At 29.1% G+C, this 18,633-nt stretch overlaps 2 protein-coding genes across 2 annotated transcripts; one reads left to right on the top strand and one right to left on the bottom strand.

Annotated features, from left to right (window-relative positions):
• The first annotated feature begins 5,667 nt into the window (after positions 1 to 5,667).
• On the top strand, positions 5,668 to 6,846 carry LOC136080991 (uncharacterized). The gene is made up of 3 exons (XM_065798338.1): positions 5,668 to 6,121; positions 6,250 to 6,415; positions 6,566 to 6,846. The coding sequence occupies exons 1-3, from the start codon at positions 5,984 to 5,986 to the stop codon at positions 6,649 to 6,651; spliced, it is 390 nt and encodes a 129-aa protein (XP_065654410.1). The 5' UTR covers positions 5,668 to 5,983; the 3' UTR covers positions 6,652 to 6,846.
• A 7,230-nt stretch (positions 6,847 to 14,076) lies between these two features.
• Positions 14,077 to 15,412, bottom strand: LOC136081304 (uncharacterized). The gene is made up of 3 exons (XM_065798611.1): positions 15,262 to 15,412; positions 14,726 to 15,048; positions 14,077 to 14,634 (listed from the first exon to the last, which is right to left on the bottom strand). The coding sequence occupies exons 1-3, from the start codon at positions 15,410 to 15,412 to the stop codon at positions 14,077 to 14,079; spliced, it is 1,032 nt and encodes a 343-aa protein (XP_065654683.1).
• Positions 15,413 to 18,633: the final 3,221 nt, after the last annotated feature.

The raw sequence follows: 18,633 nt of genomic DNA, 5'->3' as shown, positions 1-18,633 counted from the left end.
TTTTACTTCAAATAACGGAGTTGTTTCTGCAATTTCAGTTGAAAGTAATAAATGTATTGACTTTCAAATAGAAACAAAAACATGTAAATTATGTTCAATATGGAAGTTAAAAAAATACACGTAGCCAGTTGAATATGAAAAGTTTCAGTCATCACATTACCAAAAGTGTAAAATTAGTCATACTGGATCATCATCGGCTATGGAATCAAGTGGTGTTTTAAAACTTTTTCATCGTTCTGAAAAGAAAAACAATTTAAGGTATACCACATAATTTGGTGACGGAGATTATAGTTCTTATACCAGTGTTGTTGCTGCTAAACCTTATGGACATAATGTAGAAATTAAAAAAGCAGAGTGCATTGGTCATATTTAAAAACGAGTTGGTACGCGTTTAAGAAACTTAAAAAAAAGCAGCAAAGAAATTTTAAGTGATGGTAAAAAACTAGGAGGAGCAGATCGTTTGACAGAAAATGTTATTAACACATTGCGAAATTACTATGGCAAAGCAATCAGACAGAACATTGGTAGTTTATGTGCAATGAAAAAAAGTGTAGCAGCTGTTCTTTTTCACTGTTCTGAAAGTTATGACAATGAAACACGCCATCAATTTTGTTTGCGCACTAAGGATTCTTGGTGCAAATTCCAGGCTGATAAAGTAACTGGATAAAGATACAAAGATAATATTTGTATTCCTGCTGCTGTTCGAGATTTTATAAAACCAATATTTATAGATCTTGGAAGTGATATTCTTTTAGAAAAGTGTTTGCACGGTAAAACACATAATCGTAATGAATCCTTGTATCAATTGATTTGGAAGCGGTGTTCCAAAGATATATTTTTTGAAAGAACTGCCTTGTGTGTTGAAGTAGCATCAGCTGTCCTATACTTTAATAATGGACTACAATTTTTAGAGACGTTATTTGATAAGCTTGAAATAACAGTAGGTTGCAATCTACATAACTTTTGTCTTATCAATGACTCAAAGCGCATTTCTAAAGCAGAAAAGCAATGCACAAGTATAGTGAAATTAAGACGCGAGAAACTAAGGGCTATACAAAAAGGTTTTTGTGATCAAAAGCAAACATTAGAAGGTGCAGTTTATGGAAGTGGGGAGTTTTAAACAATTTTTTTTTGTTTTAATTTTAAGTTCAGTTTTTCTCAAAATCATGTTTTATAGCCTGGCGACGGAGAAATTTTTCAAACCGATAATCGATTTGATCTGAAATTTGGTATACTTGTTTATAACACATGTATTTGCAACCTCTACTAGAATTATGTTTACAGCTAATTATGTTCTACTTTTGTAAGTAATTTTTTGTTCTCAAATAACACCAAAACTTCCAAATATAACTAAAATACATATATTTTGACTTTTTTGGTCAAAATCTAAACTTTTAGTGTGTGTTGTAATTGCATAAGTAAAGGATCACAAGCCAAAATTTCAGTTCAAATTTATTTACGGTTACTAAAAAAACCCTGTCGTTAGTTATTCATTCTATGGCTTTAATCTATCAATAATTATGCGCATAACTAAGTTTTTTAAATTTTTAAATTTTTACTTTTATTTTAATCATATAATATATGTTATGCACTTGACAGTACTTGACATATGCTTTACTAAAACTTAAACTTACCTTTGAAAAGGGTGACCTGACTGATTGCAATAAAATGATAATCTATAACTTACACCGCAATAATATCTTTTTCAAAAAGGTTTTAGACTAGACATAATAATACTTTTCTTTGCAAATTTCATTAAGATATCAGTAGTGGAAAAAAAGATCGTTTAAAGAAAGTTTCATGAACTTATCATGACTTTCAATAAAAATTAAGGAATTCTATGACTTTTTTTGTGTCCAAATTAAGTTCCATGACAATTCCATAGTTTTTGGTAGGGGGAGGGGGGGGGCCTGGCATTGAATGAAAGTGCTATCTTTCCAGTAATATACATGTATAACATTTTTTGTATAGAAACATGTTCATTGAACTATCAAAGACAATAATTTGAAGCAAAAACATTAGATTTGAGAAACACAGTAATTTATTGCCAAAAATTTTATAATTCAAATGTTAATATTTATAATTAACAACAAACCATAAAATAAAGTAACAATGGATACTCGAAATATTGTTACCAACTAATTAAAGATAAATCATAATGCCTTACACAATAAACACTACTGAAAATGAATCACACATCACAGCTAGTTATAATTATCTGATGCATTTCCTAAATATTGCTTTAATGCACTTCCATCTAGGATGGATCACCCCTTATGAGAGGCTTTTAAAAGTCAGCTAGGTTGCCATTATCAGGATCAATAATAACCGTCTTTTTTATTATTTTATATTTGATTTTATCAATTAACTTTTTTACCTTGCGGTTGAGAAGTTTAAACACCTTTTTGTAATAAAAATCATTTCAAAGTTGTTGTTTTTTTGTTGTTTTTTGTTTTTTCAATTAAATTTGACAAATAGTTTCATAAAACTATTTGTCAAATTTAATTGTAAAACTGATCAATTCGACAGAAGCGTTTCTCATGTTTAAAAAAATGAAGCACACCTTCAGAATGATAGCTGCTCAAATGATCCTAAGCAAGATTTGATCTTCTTACATGCGGAAACATTAAGAGCGACTTTTATTCATCCCATCCTGACAGCAAGGTTTTAAAACCTTCTCTGTAGTAATTGCACCGACTTGAAGAGTCACGTCAGTCCAGTCATTGCAGAATAGGTTTTAAAACCTTTAGGTGTCACTTAGACTTTGAAAATGGTAGAGTGACCTTTACCATTTTTAAAGTGACACCTAAAAGTTTTTAATTTTAGTGATACCTAAACATTTTTATTTTTATTTTCTGCATCAATCATGCAAATAAAAACGCAGAAAAAACAAATTGATCTCAAAACTTTCGCTTTGATGTTCTTATCGTTAGAAAAACAAAGCAAAACTACTCATGCCATGTATTGATTATAAGAATTTTACAACGTGAATTCGTCTACAAACACGGACTCCTAACAATGAGGATGCCCCGCAAGTGATATTACCTGCTTAAGGTAATTTGTGTATTAACGGGTTTATTGTAATTACTGATAGGCTTAAGATAGAGGTTAATGAGCAAACTAAAGAAATAATTTCGTTTTAGGCTAACTTTAAATTTTCGGAAAGTGACTTTAGACAGATTGTTTCTAATTTAGTTAATTTTAATACTAACGGCTTCAGATTTTTATAGACAATTTAGAGAATATAGAGGCAATATTACTCGTACTTCAAATTAAAATTGGTATCAAAATCTTAGTTCTCATATTCTGAACTTAACAAAATTTTTGTTAATGACAATCTTGCAAGTTCATCTTTTGTAATATCTTTCTTTTCTTCTCTTTAGGTAAACCATATATAAATACATTTTTTTATTGTGAAGTATATAACAATAATATTTAAATATATAATCAAACTTACAACATTATTTAAGTAGATAATCAAAATAAAATTCTGCTGTATCTCCAAAAAAATTAATCTAATCGTAGATTCTCCCACAATGACCTTTAGCTAAGGTTTAATTTAAGCATTTTGTTTTTTAAATTGTTTTTTTAAGTGTTTTTCTTTTACCATTATATTTTTATTTATTATTTAGAGCTTTTCTTTCAGAATTAAGAAAATGCAAATTTGTTTGCCTTTTAAACGAAGGTAGTCTAACTTAATCTTTTTTAGTCTAATATTTTAAGCTTTTCCACGAATTGGATTACCTTGTTAAGTTACTTTGTAACTGAATTGAAAACTCTCAGGATAATAATCTTAAAAAACTATCAGGATAATAGTCTTAGAAACTTTTTAAACTCAAGTTATAATTTATATCTTAAGAAAATAGTTAGGTAACATGTTTTTTTTTGTATATATAAAAATAAAAGTGAGAACCTGTTACAAATGAGGTTTTTTAAAGTTTAATACTCTTATATTTTTTATCCTAGCTATTTCATCACATTTTCATCGCAGGATTATCCATTCCACTTAAGTAATAACTGCTTTATACGCATGGTATTGCAAACTTTATTATTTAAATAATTTTTTTTTGTGTATTATCCCATGCAATACTAGCAAATGCGTATGCTATGAAAAGTATTGTAAATAGTTTGTTATAAATATGACGAAAATATAAAAAAGAAGAAAAAAATCTTTATTTAGTCTACTCCATATTCTCTCATTTATTAGAGATGATACCATGATGTTTTTGATACCATAATGTTTTGCGTAAAATGCTTTTGAAAGGTCAATAAATGCGCCCAGTATCTTCTTCTCTTTATTGAATGATTAAAATATTTTATTTTTCAAATGGTAGCATGTTCAGTTGAACAACTTTTTTGTAAACCAAATGGATTTTTTAAAACATTTTAGCAACTTTTAACTATGCTTAAAAAAAGATGTATACAAATAATACGAAGGTTTTCTAATGCATTCAATAACGTGGATTACTACATTACAAATTACGCCGTCATATCCACATGACTTATTTTGTTTTAATTCAGTTACTGACTTGTTAAAGTCTTTATTAGATATTTTTAAATTTGAAATACAGGATACAATGCGTGTTAATTTCGTGGTAGACATTTGTTTCCTTTGTATTTATTATTACAAGATATTTTTTGTGCTGTTGGAAAAGTTTTATTTTTCTCTACGAGTTGTTATGTTTATAATCAACCATATTTTCTTATGTCTAATTTATATTTATTTACCTGATTAGAAAAGTATCTTTTTTAGCTTTTTTAATATTCTTTTGAAAAAAAAAATTGTAGGCTTTGTGCGCAATTTCGTCAACTTCATCCCTTGATTTAAAAAATTTTATGTACAGCTTTTTTTTTTATATGATTATATAAGACTCTCTGATTCTTGGACTGTTTAACTCTATGAATTACTAGAAACTCTCAGTAATAACAGATTGGTTCATAAATTGTCAATATTTTGTCAAATTTAGTCGAAATCTAGAATAAACGTTTAGTAACCTATAATTGACCAAAAATAGACACTTGATTTGAAATGTACATATATATATATATACGCTTACTAAATGTCGATAAAACGATTAGAATATCGACTCATATTAGTTTATATTCGAAACCTTTAATCGACCTTTATTAAATGTGAACATTTATAGATGAAAAGTGTACGCTTTGAATCTTTTAACACTTGGATTTATTAAATGTCGATCAAACGTTTACAATATTGGCTAATATAAGTCAATAATCTAAACGTTTGAACGATGTTTGATAAACGTATATTGTATTACAATGTAGTATTACACCCATAAGTCTAAAGAATCACATGATAACTTAAGTCAAGCGTTTCAAATAGACAAAATTAAGAAGAAATTGTAAAAAACAAAAATATAGCTATTAGAAAATTAAAGTTATAGTTATTCAAAAAATTAAAAAACACATAATATTACAAAAATATAGATAAAAATTTCATAAAATTATTTATTTTTGTCACCAACATAACAGATAACATCGGCTGAATATTTCAACTTAATATATTTTATTATACTATTATAAGTAAATGTTTGTATTGAAGTCATAAATAACTTATTAACATTATTACTTATCACTTTATTTGCATAGAATAAGCAAATAAATTGTATTGCTTCTCAAGATTAGATTGCTTAGAGTACTTTAGAGTCTCATGTTGTTATACCAGTTCAAAACAGCAAAAACTGATGAGAGCGTGACGATCTTGTTGTAATCACTTGTTGTAACTCTTATTAAGTTTATAAAATAAATGGCAGACTTTAATACGACGCACCCGTGACTCGGAAGATAACGAAGATTTTTGTTTTACTGCTGAAAGTAATTTTTCATTGCCTAAACAATTAAATTAGACTTAACCAAGCTTTCTAGATTCACTTCCTTACAACAACTGATAAATAGATAAAAAACGAGATTTTGGTGCGCCGTATTAAATCATGGAAACTAAAAACTCCATGAGCAAAAATCAATGACAAATATCTTCTCAAATGCCAACAAATCAATGGACTCCAATGTTCTTGAAATTATTTATGGCCCCAAATACACAATTGAACAATATGAGTTGCTGGTTTCTTGTAGTGAAAGTCCTGCTGCAAGACTTTTTTTGGTAGGTTTTATAAACAACTGAACAGTTTTAATTCATTTTGTAAATGCTAACATGATTATGTAACAGTAATTATTCAATTTTGCTATAATAAAGAGTTTTAATAGTTAAATTTTGTTTGTTTGTTTTAGTTGCATTTTCCAAAAAAACTTGGTAGAACATATCTGGGAAAGACCACTACATATATTATGTCACAACTTTTTACTAATTCGTTAATGTCAAAAATAAATATGGATCGTAGAAGAAATTTAGTAAAACTTCCATTCAGAAAATTCTTTATATGTAAAGTTGCTGTTGGTAATTCCAGTTTTGGTGTTTTGAATGTATATTATAAATGCTAACTATTTTACCCTAGTTTTTTACGGTTACAAAAATAGTCGAGATAAAAAAAAATAAACAAATTATGTTAATTTACTATTAACTCTGTTAACTATTACTTTTTTTTAGAATTTATAATCCACAACTTTCCAAATACGCCATTAGCCCAAGCATATAATGCTAATGCCTCATATTTTAAGCCTCATAGCGGATAGAAAGGACGAAAAAAGATTTTTATGGACAAAGAAAACAGTGTGATCAATGAAAATTAAGAATATAAAGAAGACGATTAGGAAAATAATGAAGGGGATGATGTTGCACAAGAACCGGCGTAAATAGAACAACTAGTAGCAGGTATACTAGAAAGATTTTTGATGATGCTCAAACCAAAATATTCAAAACACATTTTATGAAGCTATCAATTTTATAAATAATCTTAAAGTTAATCTTAATGTAAGTATTTTTTTTCTGCTAAATGAGAACAAATTTAAAAAATACTTATTTGAATTGATGTTCTTGCTACGTTAAATATTTTTGCTAGGATATTGACGTTAGAAAAATTTACTTTAAAAATGCCACATCGAAGGCTTAGCGATTACATTTTTTAAATAGTTGAAGCATAAACAAGTATAATGCATGATTTGTCTTGCACTATATATATATATATATATATATATATATATATATATATATATATATATATATATATATATGTATATATATATATATATATATATATATATATATATATATATATATATATATATATATATATATATATATATATATATATATATATATATATATATATATATTTTCAGGGGGTAAGTTGGCTTATTAGCATTTACTATGGAAAAAAATACATATTTTTATAAAATTAATCTTTTTTTTATTTTTTTTATTTTTAACAATATTAAAAAGACTTACTTTTACAAAAAAATTAAAAAAAAAATTTCTTTTAGTTTTTTTTCACAGATAAAAAGTGTTTTGGCTGTTATACAAACTAGTATCTGGTACCAGCTAAAACTAATATTAAATTTTTGGCTTAAATTTGTTGCCAAAATAATTAGTAAAAAAATTTCTATTAACTTTGCACCTAATAATACATTATTAATCATTTTTATAGTTTTAGAAAATAAAAAAAGATTAAATTTATAAAAATATGTATTTTTTTCCATTAAAATTGCACCAACTTACCCCGTGGTGGGGTAAGTTAGCGCAATTTTTTTTTTTTTTTTTTGAGGGCCCTGGAAGGCCCCATGAATTTTTTTTTGTAATGAATGCAAACTTTATCAGCAACCCAAATTCATACTCCTTAAGTCTACACTTTAAAACTTTCTGAAAAATGTGCTGCTTGGGCTACAGAGCTCATAGAGTAAAAACCAAGCCAACTAGCCCTGGTCTTGCCTAAATACTTTAATAAATAATACAATTTTTTTAATTTTTGTTAAAATCATTTATTTTATAAAATACGTATTTCGACTATATCATAGCCATCATTAGTTAAATTATATCAAAATGGTTCAATAAAAATAGTAAAATTAAGTTAAATTATAGAGACCTTATTATAAAAACTACAATAAAAATGCAAATGAATGATGTAACCAATTTTTCCACTCTATGTACAAGCTTTCTTTGAGTTTTACTATGAATTTGTTGGAGGCCGAATCCAAAGTTGAAAAATTAGCATGATTAACCCTTTAACAGTCCATGCCGTAATAATACGCAAATCCAAAGTGGTTTCTAAATGTCCATGCCGTAACATTACGCTAACCAAAAGTGGTTCCTAAATGTCCATGCCGTAATACTACGTTTTAGTGTATCTCCTCATAACTTCTTACTTTTTATGAGTAATTATATTTTTTAATCATCACAAAATTTATTACTGCATAATTAATAAACTTTTGATTCAATAATTTACTTTTGCACGTGTTCACTTTTATTTTAAATATGGCAGACAAGCAAGTTTTTTTAGTGCAAAAATTATTAACGAAAAAGCGAATATTTACTCACGAGGAAATAGAAAATTATATATTCGATAAAAACGAGGAGTTGAGTGAGGTTTCAGAGGAAGAGTATAGTTTATCTGATGTTTCTGATGAAGGAAATTCCGAACCAGAAATATTAGAGTTAAGTTTAGAAAAAGAAATGCCTGCATTGGTTGATGCTCTTAGTTCTAGAGACGGTTCCTTAGAAAATGTATTTCCTGGCTCATACATACCGATTAGGAAATCTGAACCTTCAAATAATAGAGTTCACCCCCTTGAATTTACCGGTATTTCTGCGCGCAATCAAGATATGGTCAAAAAAGATCTTCTTTATTTGTTTGAGCTTTACTTTACAGATGAAATTTGTGAGTTTATTGTTAATGAAATAATCGATATCTTTCCCAAACTATTATTAAAAGAGAGTTATCAGTAAAATCCAGAATGAGACGTTGGTTGCCTGTGTCAGTTTCAGAGGTCAGACAATATATTGCAATTTTTTTATATCAAGGAGTACTTTGGAAGCCCACGTATAAAATGTATTACACCACAAATCCATTGCTTGCAAGTGCTGGTATTAAATGGTTGTTATCCTATAACAAGTTCAAGTTAATCGATAAGTTTATTCATTTTTTTTATTCTACCACATTACCAAATGAATATCCTGTTTTATCCAAAAAAAGAACAGTATGGGATTATTTGACAAAAAATTCCAGGAGGTGTATACACCTACACAAAATAAATCAGTTGATCAGTCACTTTTAATGTAGACTTTCTTGGAAACAGAGTATTCGAAGCAAAAGTGCCAGATTTGATATAAAAATTTTTTCATTATGCGATTTAGATTCAGGATATGTATGGAAATCTATTTTATATACAGGATCTGAGCTGACTAATACTCTAAGTTCAGATTATCGCTACGTTGCAACAAAAATTGTTATGTTTCTTATGGATGGCATGCTTTATCAGGGTTACAAACTTAACATTGACAACTGGTATTCTTTCTACGAGCTTTCATCAGTATTATTGCAAAAATCTACAGGTACAATGGGAACACTTCGAAAAGTTAAAAAAAAATGAACGAAAAGTTCTTTACAAAGAAAAAGCAAATGTCATGATAACACATTTAAAAGATAAAAAGGATGTTTATACCATGTCAGCTTGCAGTATTTTCGGGGCTAAAATTGTTTTAATAGCTGGAAAAGAAAAGTTAGTTCCTTTTGTTATTGATGATTACTAGTAGTAGGTAACCCGTAAAACGGGTTTTTAGTAAATAAATTATTATTAATTTAATTTTTATTTGTTTTCTCTAATGAAATATAAATTTATTAATCCTTTTTTAGTTGTGCTTTATTCCGCATCGTTCGAACTTTAAATGCGCAAATCACAATATGGTTTTGTTAAAATATGACTTAAATTACATGCAAAGATCATCCAAGTCTTATTTAGTAATTAAAAAAGAGAAAAAAAAATACCGTAAACAAATGTCGATTTACTTTATATTAACATATATATATTACAGCATTCATCCAATCCTACTTTATAAAAATGCAGAAAATATTTAGCACAAAATGTCCGGAATATATTTTGCCTTGCGTTTGTCTACACTTTGCGTCAAAATTATTAGTTTTATTCAAAACTTTTTAATAATTTTTGTATAAGTCAGATTGATAAAAAAAGCAATTGCTTTTACTCGACATTTTTGAAGTAATTGTTACGCTTTTACGTATTTTCACATAAAGGTGAGCAATTAGTCTAAAAGCGTTGAATAAAAGCAATTGCTTTTTTTTATTCACCCGGCCTAATGAGCTAAAAAGGCTATAAAAGAGATGTTAAAACCATATATAGAACAGTTGTGTTCACTTTAATAATAAACTTTTTTACAAACATACACAAAAAGTAAATTTATTTACATGATAAATAGTTAAATATGTAACATAAATATTTAAAAAAAATCTATATGAAATATATTTTTTTTCTTAAAAAACAATTAACGTTGAAAGGCACATGCCCAGATGAGTTATAATAGCCGCTATCTCCAGACCGAAGAGTCAAGCATAGCCTATTGTGAAGAAAACCATATTAAAGTAATTAAAAATATTTATTATCGATAGGGACGACGATGAAACATTAAAAAAGCTACGTGATTCCATGCTAGTAGGAAGTTATAGAAGAATAAGTAAAAAGTAAAAAAAAAAAATCAGAAAAAAAAGAAATTAAAAAAAAGAACAAAATAGAAAGATTTTTAAAAACTACTTAGTTTTGTGAGCACTTTGGCTATGGTGTTCATTTTTGAAACCAATAATATCTTTATCTTTAATGAAAAGCCAACTCGTTTAATCTCATTCAAAGAGCAAAGATATTATTAACACCTAAGATAAAAAAAACGAGATATAAACAATTGTACTATAGTAATATCAAATACTATACTGGCTTTTAGTGATTAATTAAAAGCAGTTAGAGAAACTACCTGTAATCATTTTTAACGATAGACACCACGGTAAGGTAAGCCAAGCTGTCTATCAACACAAAGCATTACAACAATAACATCACAACAATTACGCAAAGCAATAGCAAATAGCTTAAGATATATGTAGGATGAAATTACACAAAATATTAACAGACATGTGTTTTATATATATATAAAGTTATAAAACTCTATACAACAGACATTAAATATAACAGTAAGGGATCGTCTATAAATTACACAACGCAAAGTATATCTAAAACTAGAAGTTGAAGATACTTAGCTCTTTTACGCGTAAATTTTCATTAAACTTAATGTGCTAATTAATCTAAATATTAAATCTGCGAGGGAAAACTTTTGAACTTTTTTGTTCTATTGTATAAGTTCGCGTTACGTAACTTATAGACAATCCAAACACCTTTTGGCACTAAATGCTGTCTCAGAGCTCTGCTAACTAATGCTCTTTGCTGGCAAAGTTTGCAGTCTTGCTGATCGCTACTTTTTATTTTCTTTTTAAATAGATTTTGAGTTATAAAGAATAGCCGGCTTGTGTAACAGTCTAGCTCTACACACACTGCAAGTCACTTGCTTGGCTAATTTAACGACCTAGCTCTACACATTTGGCTATAAATTATAACACTAATAACTATTTAAAAGCAGTTATAACAGTACGCAAAATAATACAAACTGGTTGCATTTTCTATATTATTTAAAAAAAAAAAAAAAATGTTTAATATTAAAACAATAATCATTTAAAATTCAAGTATATTTGTAAATAAAACATTTTTGAAAACCATTTATTAAATAATTTAAAATCTATGCTATTTTGTTAATGCAACATTCGGAATTTTATATGGAATTTTGGAATAAATGTTTAAACAAAAAAAAAGACAAATGATAAATCAAAAGTACAATTGATATATTAAAGTATAATTAATAACTAAAAGTCATTACATACATCATACAGCTCGTGCTTGCAGGATATGAACATTTAGAAGTTTGAAAAATCTAGACTATAAATTAAGAACATTAGAAAATATAACATTATTTGCGTAACATTTTTCACCGACCAAACCTTGAATGGTATGTTTATCAAGTTTAAAAAACAAACTATAAAATGCTCTAGCTCTTGAACATGCAACATATAGTTGCCCATGAGATAAACACGTTTTTTTTAATATACACCAACTCTGTCAAATGTTTGACCTTGACTTTTATTAATTGTCATTGAATAAGCCAATCTGACAGGAAACTGACGACGTTTCAGAACAAAAAGTAAATTAGAATCTGATGGAGCGAATTGAATTCAAAGAACAAATATCCGTTTACCACCGGAAATACTTGTCAAAACCTCTGCATCAATATAACTATTTTCAAGAGTACAAACTTTCATTCGAGTGCCATTGCACAACCTAGCTTTGAGATCTTAATATCTAAGTAGCATAATTACACAACCAATTTTCAATTTTAAACAATGAGGAGGCATACCTGAAGGAGTTAAGCTGTCAAAAACTCAACAGGAAAGTTATTTCTTTCATTATTGTCATCAGTCTCAATTTGATCAGCACTTAAATAAATTTTGACTTCACCCGGTAGACATTCAAGCACTTCTTTATTAATTGATAATGAATCCACATTAGTAGGTGTTAAAATGGCACGTTTAGAATAATCATTTTGCTCAGCATATCCAAAAATCTTATCAATAATTCAGACATTTTCTCTAATATTGCACTGATAAAGTATTTCAATGCATCCTTTAAAAGGACCCTCTTCTTTGACATCCATTGTTCCACTACCAAGTTTTAATACCATTGGGAAAATTCTCTTTCCCCATCATGCACTCTCATATTTTCAATTAATGTAAATTTCTGCACCCATCGCCACTGTAATTAACATTTTATACACGATTCTACAATTTCAGCTGGTTGTCTTCTTTTCACAACAGGTAGTATTTGCCTGAAGTTACCACCAAAAAGAATGACTTTTCCTCCAAATGGAAAGTTGTTGTTACTAACATCTTTTAACAACCTATCAATTTCATTTAAGGCATGTTGAGGTATCATGGATGTTTCATCAAGCAAAAACAAACTAGCTTGTTTTAAAAATGTCCATGTATAGAGTTAGGGGTTACATTACATGTGCTGTTATCCAATATTGGGACAGGAAGTTTGAATAAACCATGCAATGTAGATCCATTTGTAAGAAGAGTTGTTGCTATACCAGTCCATGCAGCTGTAGCAGACTTAAAACCCTTACTTATGGTTTCAGCAACCAAATAATTATACATAAACGTTTTTCCACTACCAGCTGGTCCATCCATAAAAAAACAATTTGGAATGCTGATTTTCTACACTTGGTTGCTCGTTCAATGCAGCAAGGACAGCATTACTTATATTTAATTGATTGACATTAAGAAGCGGTCTCATTCTATTAGCTTCGTCAATTGATTGCTGAACATTATCATTTAAATTTTCTAGATTAAAATCTATGAATTCATCAACAACAGGCAAATTATAATCAGATAGCGTTTTACCACGAATAATAATCTTTTAGATTGGACGAAGAGTAGCTTGTTCAGCTAATATAAATGGAACTTGGCGATGAATGAAATCCTCCATCATAAAAGCTTTGTCTGTATTCTAAAAATGCAAAGGGTCGTCAGGTTCACAAAAGGGTAAAATAACTGAAAACAGCTGTCTAATTTGCTTCGGCATTCGCTTTATAACTGCCTCAGGAAGAGTATTCTGCCATTCAGTGTCATCTTGCAACAAACGTTTTAAAACACGAAAGGTTTCAAGAACTATTCCATTAACATTGCGCTAATTCTCCCAAGATGTTGCTCCTTTTGCCTGCAAAAGTAACAATGTAAGAAAAAATAATTCTCCTGTTGGACTAACTTTATACATTATTACTATCACCTTATTTCCAGCTCTTTGTCAAACCTTCCATTTACAATGTTTATCATCAAATACAAAGTGATATGGAATGCCTACATATGAATAGCGATACGCTCTTTCATTTTCAGAATTTAATTTAAACCATGCCGTAAGGTGTGTATCGGCTTGGGCAGCATGATCTAAAGCCACTTGTTCTTCTCCTTCTCTAAAATACACAATCTGATTTTCAGGAAGATGAACATTAAGATGGATAATAGTGTGTGACATATGACTTATAGGATACTCAAATATTCACCACAGTGCCTCAGGTGCACTAACATAACGACAACCTAAAAAAGTATTTACTTCATTGTGATTAACCTGTTCATTTATCAAAACATTTGCATCCCCTTTGTATATGTATTGGTACAAATATTTAACAGCCTTTACAGACATGCAAGATTTAACATTAATGTGGGCTTGATATTTTTTAGATAACCAAGGATTGTAAGGTACCACCCAACGGTTATCTACATTGTTGCCTTTAATATTGATAACCAACCCATCATCACGACGCCTATATTGTAGATAACCATTGTGAATAGCTACTTTGTAGGCATTAAATTCATTAGGATAATTTTTGCTGCACACTTTATCTTTTATGCACGGAGAATTAGGATTCAGTATCCCACATGGGCCGTAAATCATGCAAGTTATAATAATATCATAAAGTTCACGATTAACAATCGGATCTTGATTTTCTGCACATAATAAATTATTAATATCCTGTGCAGTTTCAAGTTTATCATCATTGGCTAAGTGAAGTAAAATGTGGGCAAGCGGCAAACCATGCTTTTGAAACTCAATAATCTGAATATGCGTTACAACTTTGCTTAATACACCATGTTTGAATATATCATTGAGGAGTTTTTTTTTAATTTAATTTAAATAATTGAGTGACTAAATCAGGTGTATCATTTGCAGTCTGACCTGAAGATAAATTTTCTGTTATTTCACGCCATTTTGGGTTGCAAGTAAAAGTAATTAAAAGATCTGGTTTACCATACTTTTTAATAATTGCCATAGCATCTTTAAAATTTTCTTTTAAAGCTCTAGGACCTACATAACATGATGGAAAAATAACTACTTGCCCTGGTCTAACGTGACGTTTGTTCGCAATGTTGTTAACATGTTCATGTAAGGCATTATAATGCTCGCTTCTCAGTTTATTTTGAGTATTTTTTATAAAAGCTAGGCGTTGGCCCTCAATTTTTACATATGCATCTACAGCATATTGCTGAAATAGTTTCTTGCCATAAAATAATGATCAGAAAAATTGCCGAAAAGAAAGTCTATAATCGTAGAACTGAGAAAATGTAACATGGTTTCTAACCAGTGTGGCACGCTCAGGGTTATGCACTAACTGTATATGCCAACCAGCATCACCTCTTGGAAAAAAGAGAATTTAAATCATAGGATCTGAGTTGGCTGACATACTTGATACAATTTTTAAAGGATGACCTCTTGGGTAAATAACAACTTTCCTGGAAGTTGGGGGAGCACCATCTTTGCCAACAAATACAACTACAACTTCATCGTGTGAAGGTATATTATAGCGACGCCTATCACCCCCTTCAGGTAAAGACATTTTTACAACAGTAGCTTAGGAACCTTCGATAGCCGCTTGAAGAATTTCTTTATCTTCTACTTCAGCCATGTTTTTAAATGCAAGAGCAAATGGCCTTTGTTCAGTAATTATGGTTTGCAATTGAAATATTAAATCACGTAAACAAAGATCATTACCACGTTGATGCATTCTAAAATTTACTGCAATACTGGACCGTCAGTTGGACCAACTAAAGCGTGTTTTCTGGGCTGTTATTCATATTAATTTAGTCTAAAAAGATTTACGAGTTGAGCAATGATATTCACAGTTTAAAACTATGACCAATTGAATATTTATATAAATTTATTGACATAAATTTATATGAATATAATTATATAAATTTGCGTGTTACTCTAAAGAATAATATTTGTTGTTGCAGAGGCTGAAAAAGTAGGTTTATCTTCAAAAAATTAAAAAAAAAAGTTTTTTCTGAGTTTTTTTTATTCTATTAGTACAAAACGATTATTTTATGAATTTATTTTAATTCATTTGAAGAAGACTTATTTAATTAAAGTTTTGTATTTTTAACTTAGTTACTTGAACAAAGGAAGAGTAATATTAAGTTTGAAAAAAATGATTTGAAAGAAGTATAAAAGTCTCTCCGTCAAAAAGTAAAATGCTCAGAAAGAGACTGTGATGCATACATTATTGATCTTCCTAGACATTTTAGAAATGTGTACAAGTCTATTAAACATTAAACTCTTACAAGATAAATGACTTTCTTACTCTAAACAAAAAGTTTATGAGCCAGGCACTCAATTTTCTTATTTGTTATCATTAAGCCGTTTCGTAAATTTTCTTCTACGCTCTAAATTACCTTCCACTGTTCCCAATGTTGTTCCTTGCATCCTATCTGCTGATGTTCTCAATATTTGTCTAAAAAAATTATTAATTGGAGAACCTCTTTGCGTGGTGAAGAAGCACTGAGAGGATATGATGTAACGATGGCGATGCTATATAATTTCAAAGAAATCCTTTCAAGCTATAACTAAAAGTGATTTTTATCAAGATATTGTTAAAAATATATATTTAAAATATATAATAAATATATTTATGAATATAAAAATATGTTTACAGTAATTACAAAAACAGGTCGTCATAGTTTCTAGTTACTCGAGTTACTCTGTTACTCTGTTTACAAATATTAGAGACCGTACTTTTTTTGGCCTTATTACTGATAATGTTTCACGGTCTGGAGCTATATCAAGTATGACAGCTTCAGAATTTCGAAAAGGAACTTTTTCACAAACAGAAAGTTTTATCGTTTTAGTGAGAAAACATAAAACCGCTAAATAATACGGTCCATGTCAAACTATATTAAACCCTGATCTGAAAGTTATCTGTGATTGTTACGATGAAATTATACGCAACGCATTTCTAGGAAAAATGTCTGAAAACATTTTTATAACATAGTCTGGGTCTGCGTTTCAATCTGGCGGTGTTTCAACTCAATTAAATTCTTTTTTTTCAAGATGTTTACCCTAATGAAAATTTAATTGAAAAGCGATGCAGTCCAACGATGGTTCGAAAAAGTCTGCTTACTTTTTTTTATGAGAATGATCCTGAATATAAAAGCAAGTTCGCAACCATTATGAATCATAAAGAAAAAACAGCTCAACGGTTGTATTACCTAAACAAAAACAAACAATATATATGAGAGGCATCTGAAAAAGTTACTGAAACTTTATTTGGAGACATTAAAGTTTAATCTAAAGCACAAAGTCTGAAATTAGAAGTTTTGCCTCAATCATCATTTACATTAACCAATACTAAAAAAGATTTTACATTGTGATGAAACTCAAGTTTCTGAATGTTCAAATATCTTTGAAACTAATTTGAGGTTCGCTTATTAAGTTTACTACAATCAAAACAAACGAAATGGCGTAAATTGAAGAATAGAAGAACAAAACTGCAAAAGTAATATAAAGAAGTTAGAAAAAATACTTTCTAAAAATAAAAAGACAGAAGGCAGGTGGATCTCAAAACAAAAAAAGTGCTGCAAAATGTGCAAAAAAAAATGCTTTATTAAAATCTTTCATGGAAAAATTTGTGAAAAAACAACACTTGTTAGAAGGTAAAAAAGACTAATGTGAAAACAAACTTGTTATTACAAATAAAAAATATTTAATTTGTTTATTTTGTTTTTTCTTCAACAAATACTAATGTTACTCCTTCAAACCCTATTTCTTCTACAAGTACTGCTTCAAACTCTGCCGTATTGACTGCCTTCTCAGCTTCAAGTAACAAAGTATCTTCAGAAGTTATTCAGAAGTAGAACATGAAATAGAAGTGTGTCATAATGGAATTTTGAAAGAGTTGCATGCAGAAATAGAAAAAGGTAATTATGATCAAGTCAAAGAATTAAGAAAAAGCAAGTCTCATCATGATATTGGAATGTGGCCAATGACAATTTCTTTATCTTTTCGAGATGCAATGGTGCGAATTGGAACAGAGACATTGCAAAATCAAAACTTCCTTTTCCCAACTGATGAAGAAAAAAAGAGAACATTGTCTAAGAAATGGTTTACGCGTGACAATGGCTTCACAATGGACAAAAAGTCTTACGAACATGATTATGTTATTCTCCTACGAAAAATGCCTTGATTTGGTTCTGCTGCGGCCTATTTAATTGAGAATCTAATTCATCTACAAGAAACAGCTTTGATTTTTAAAAAAGATTTTAAGACTGGAAGAAGCATAATCCACGAATTCCAAGTCATGAAGGAAGCTCTGCTCATCGTTCGGCATTTTTAAAGTGGAAAGAATTGTAATGAGGCTTCAAAAATGGTGGGCAAATTGATAATCAGCTTTAGATTCAAGTCACTAGAGCTGCTCAGAAATGGAAGTAATTTTTAGAGCGTGTTACTGCAGCAATTCAAACGCTTGCCCAGCAAAATTAGCATTAAGAGGTTATAATGAGTCTCTACAATCAGATCAAAAACTCTGGAAATTTTCTTGCTCTTTTGAAATAGTCAAGCCATTACTTTTCTTGGAACATTGAAAAAAATTTTTTTTTGTCTCATCATCAACTCATAGATGAGAAGTTTTGAAGGAATATGCTAAAATAACAGTAAAAAGCCATTCAGATACAAGATAGAGTTCAAAAGCAGCTGCAGTTACCTCCATATCAACTCAACTTGAGGTGTTTGCAGCTTTGAAAATGTTACGTGATTCTTCTGGAGAAAAACCTGACTCACAATGTG

The sequence above is a fragment of the Hydra vulgaris genome, chromosome 06, assembly GCF_038396675.1.
Source record: "Hydra vulgaris chromosome 06, alternate assembly HydraT2T_AEP".
Lineage (NCBI taxonomy): Eukaryota > Metazoa > Cnidaria > Hydrozoa > Anthoathecata > Hydridae > Hydra > Hydra vulgaris.
This window is presented reverse-complemented; position numbering and strand designations above follow the sequence as displayed.

Bases quoted from the DNA above. Each gene is read 5' to 3' on its own strand.
- LOC136081304 (XM_065798611.1), bottom strand. From the start codon at position 15,412: ATGTCTTTACCTGAAGGGGGTGATAGGCGTCGCTATAATATACCTTCA. The intron at 15,049-15,261 runs GTATGTCAGCCA...AATATGCTGTAG, and splicing joins TCCTTTAAAAATTGTATCAA to ATGCATATGTAAAAATTGAG. The intron at 14,635-14,725 runs GTCACTCAATTA...ACGCATATTCAG, and splicing joins CAAATGATACACCTGATTTA to ATTATTGAGTTTCAAAAGCA.
- LOC136080991 (XM_065798338.1), top strand. From the start codon at position 5,984: ATGACAAATATCTTCTCAAATGCCAACAAATCAATGGACTCCAATGTT. The intron at 6,122-6,249 runs GTAGGTTTTATA...TGTTTGTTTTAG, and splicing joins CTGCTGCAAGACTTTTTTTG to TTGCATTTTCCAAAAAAACT. The intron at 6,416-6,565 runs GTAATTCCAGTT...ACTTTTTTTTAG, and splicing joins TATATGTAAAGTTGCTGTTG to AATTTATAATCCACAACTTT.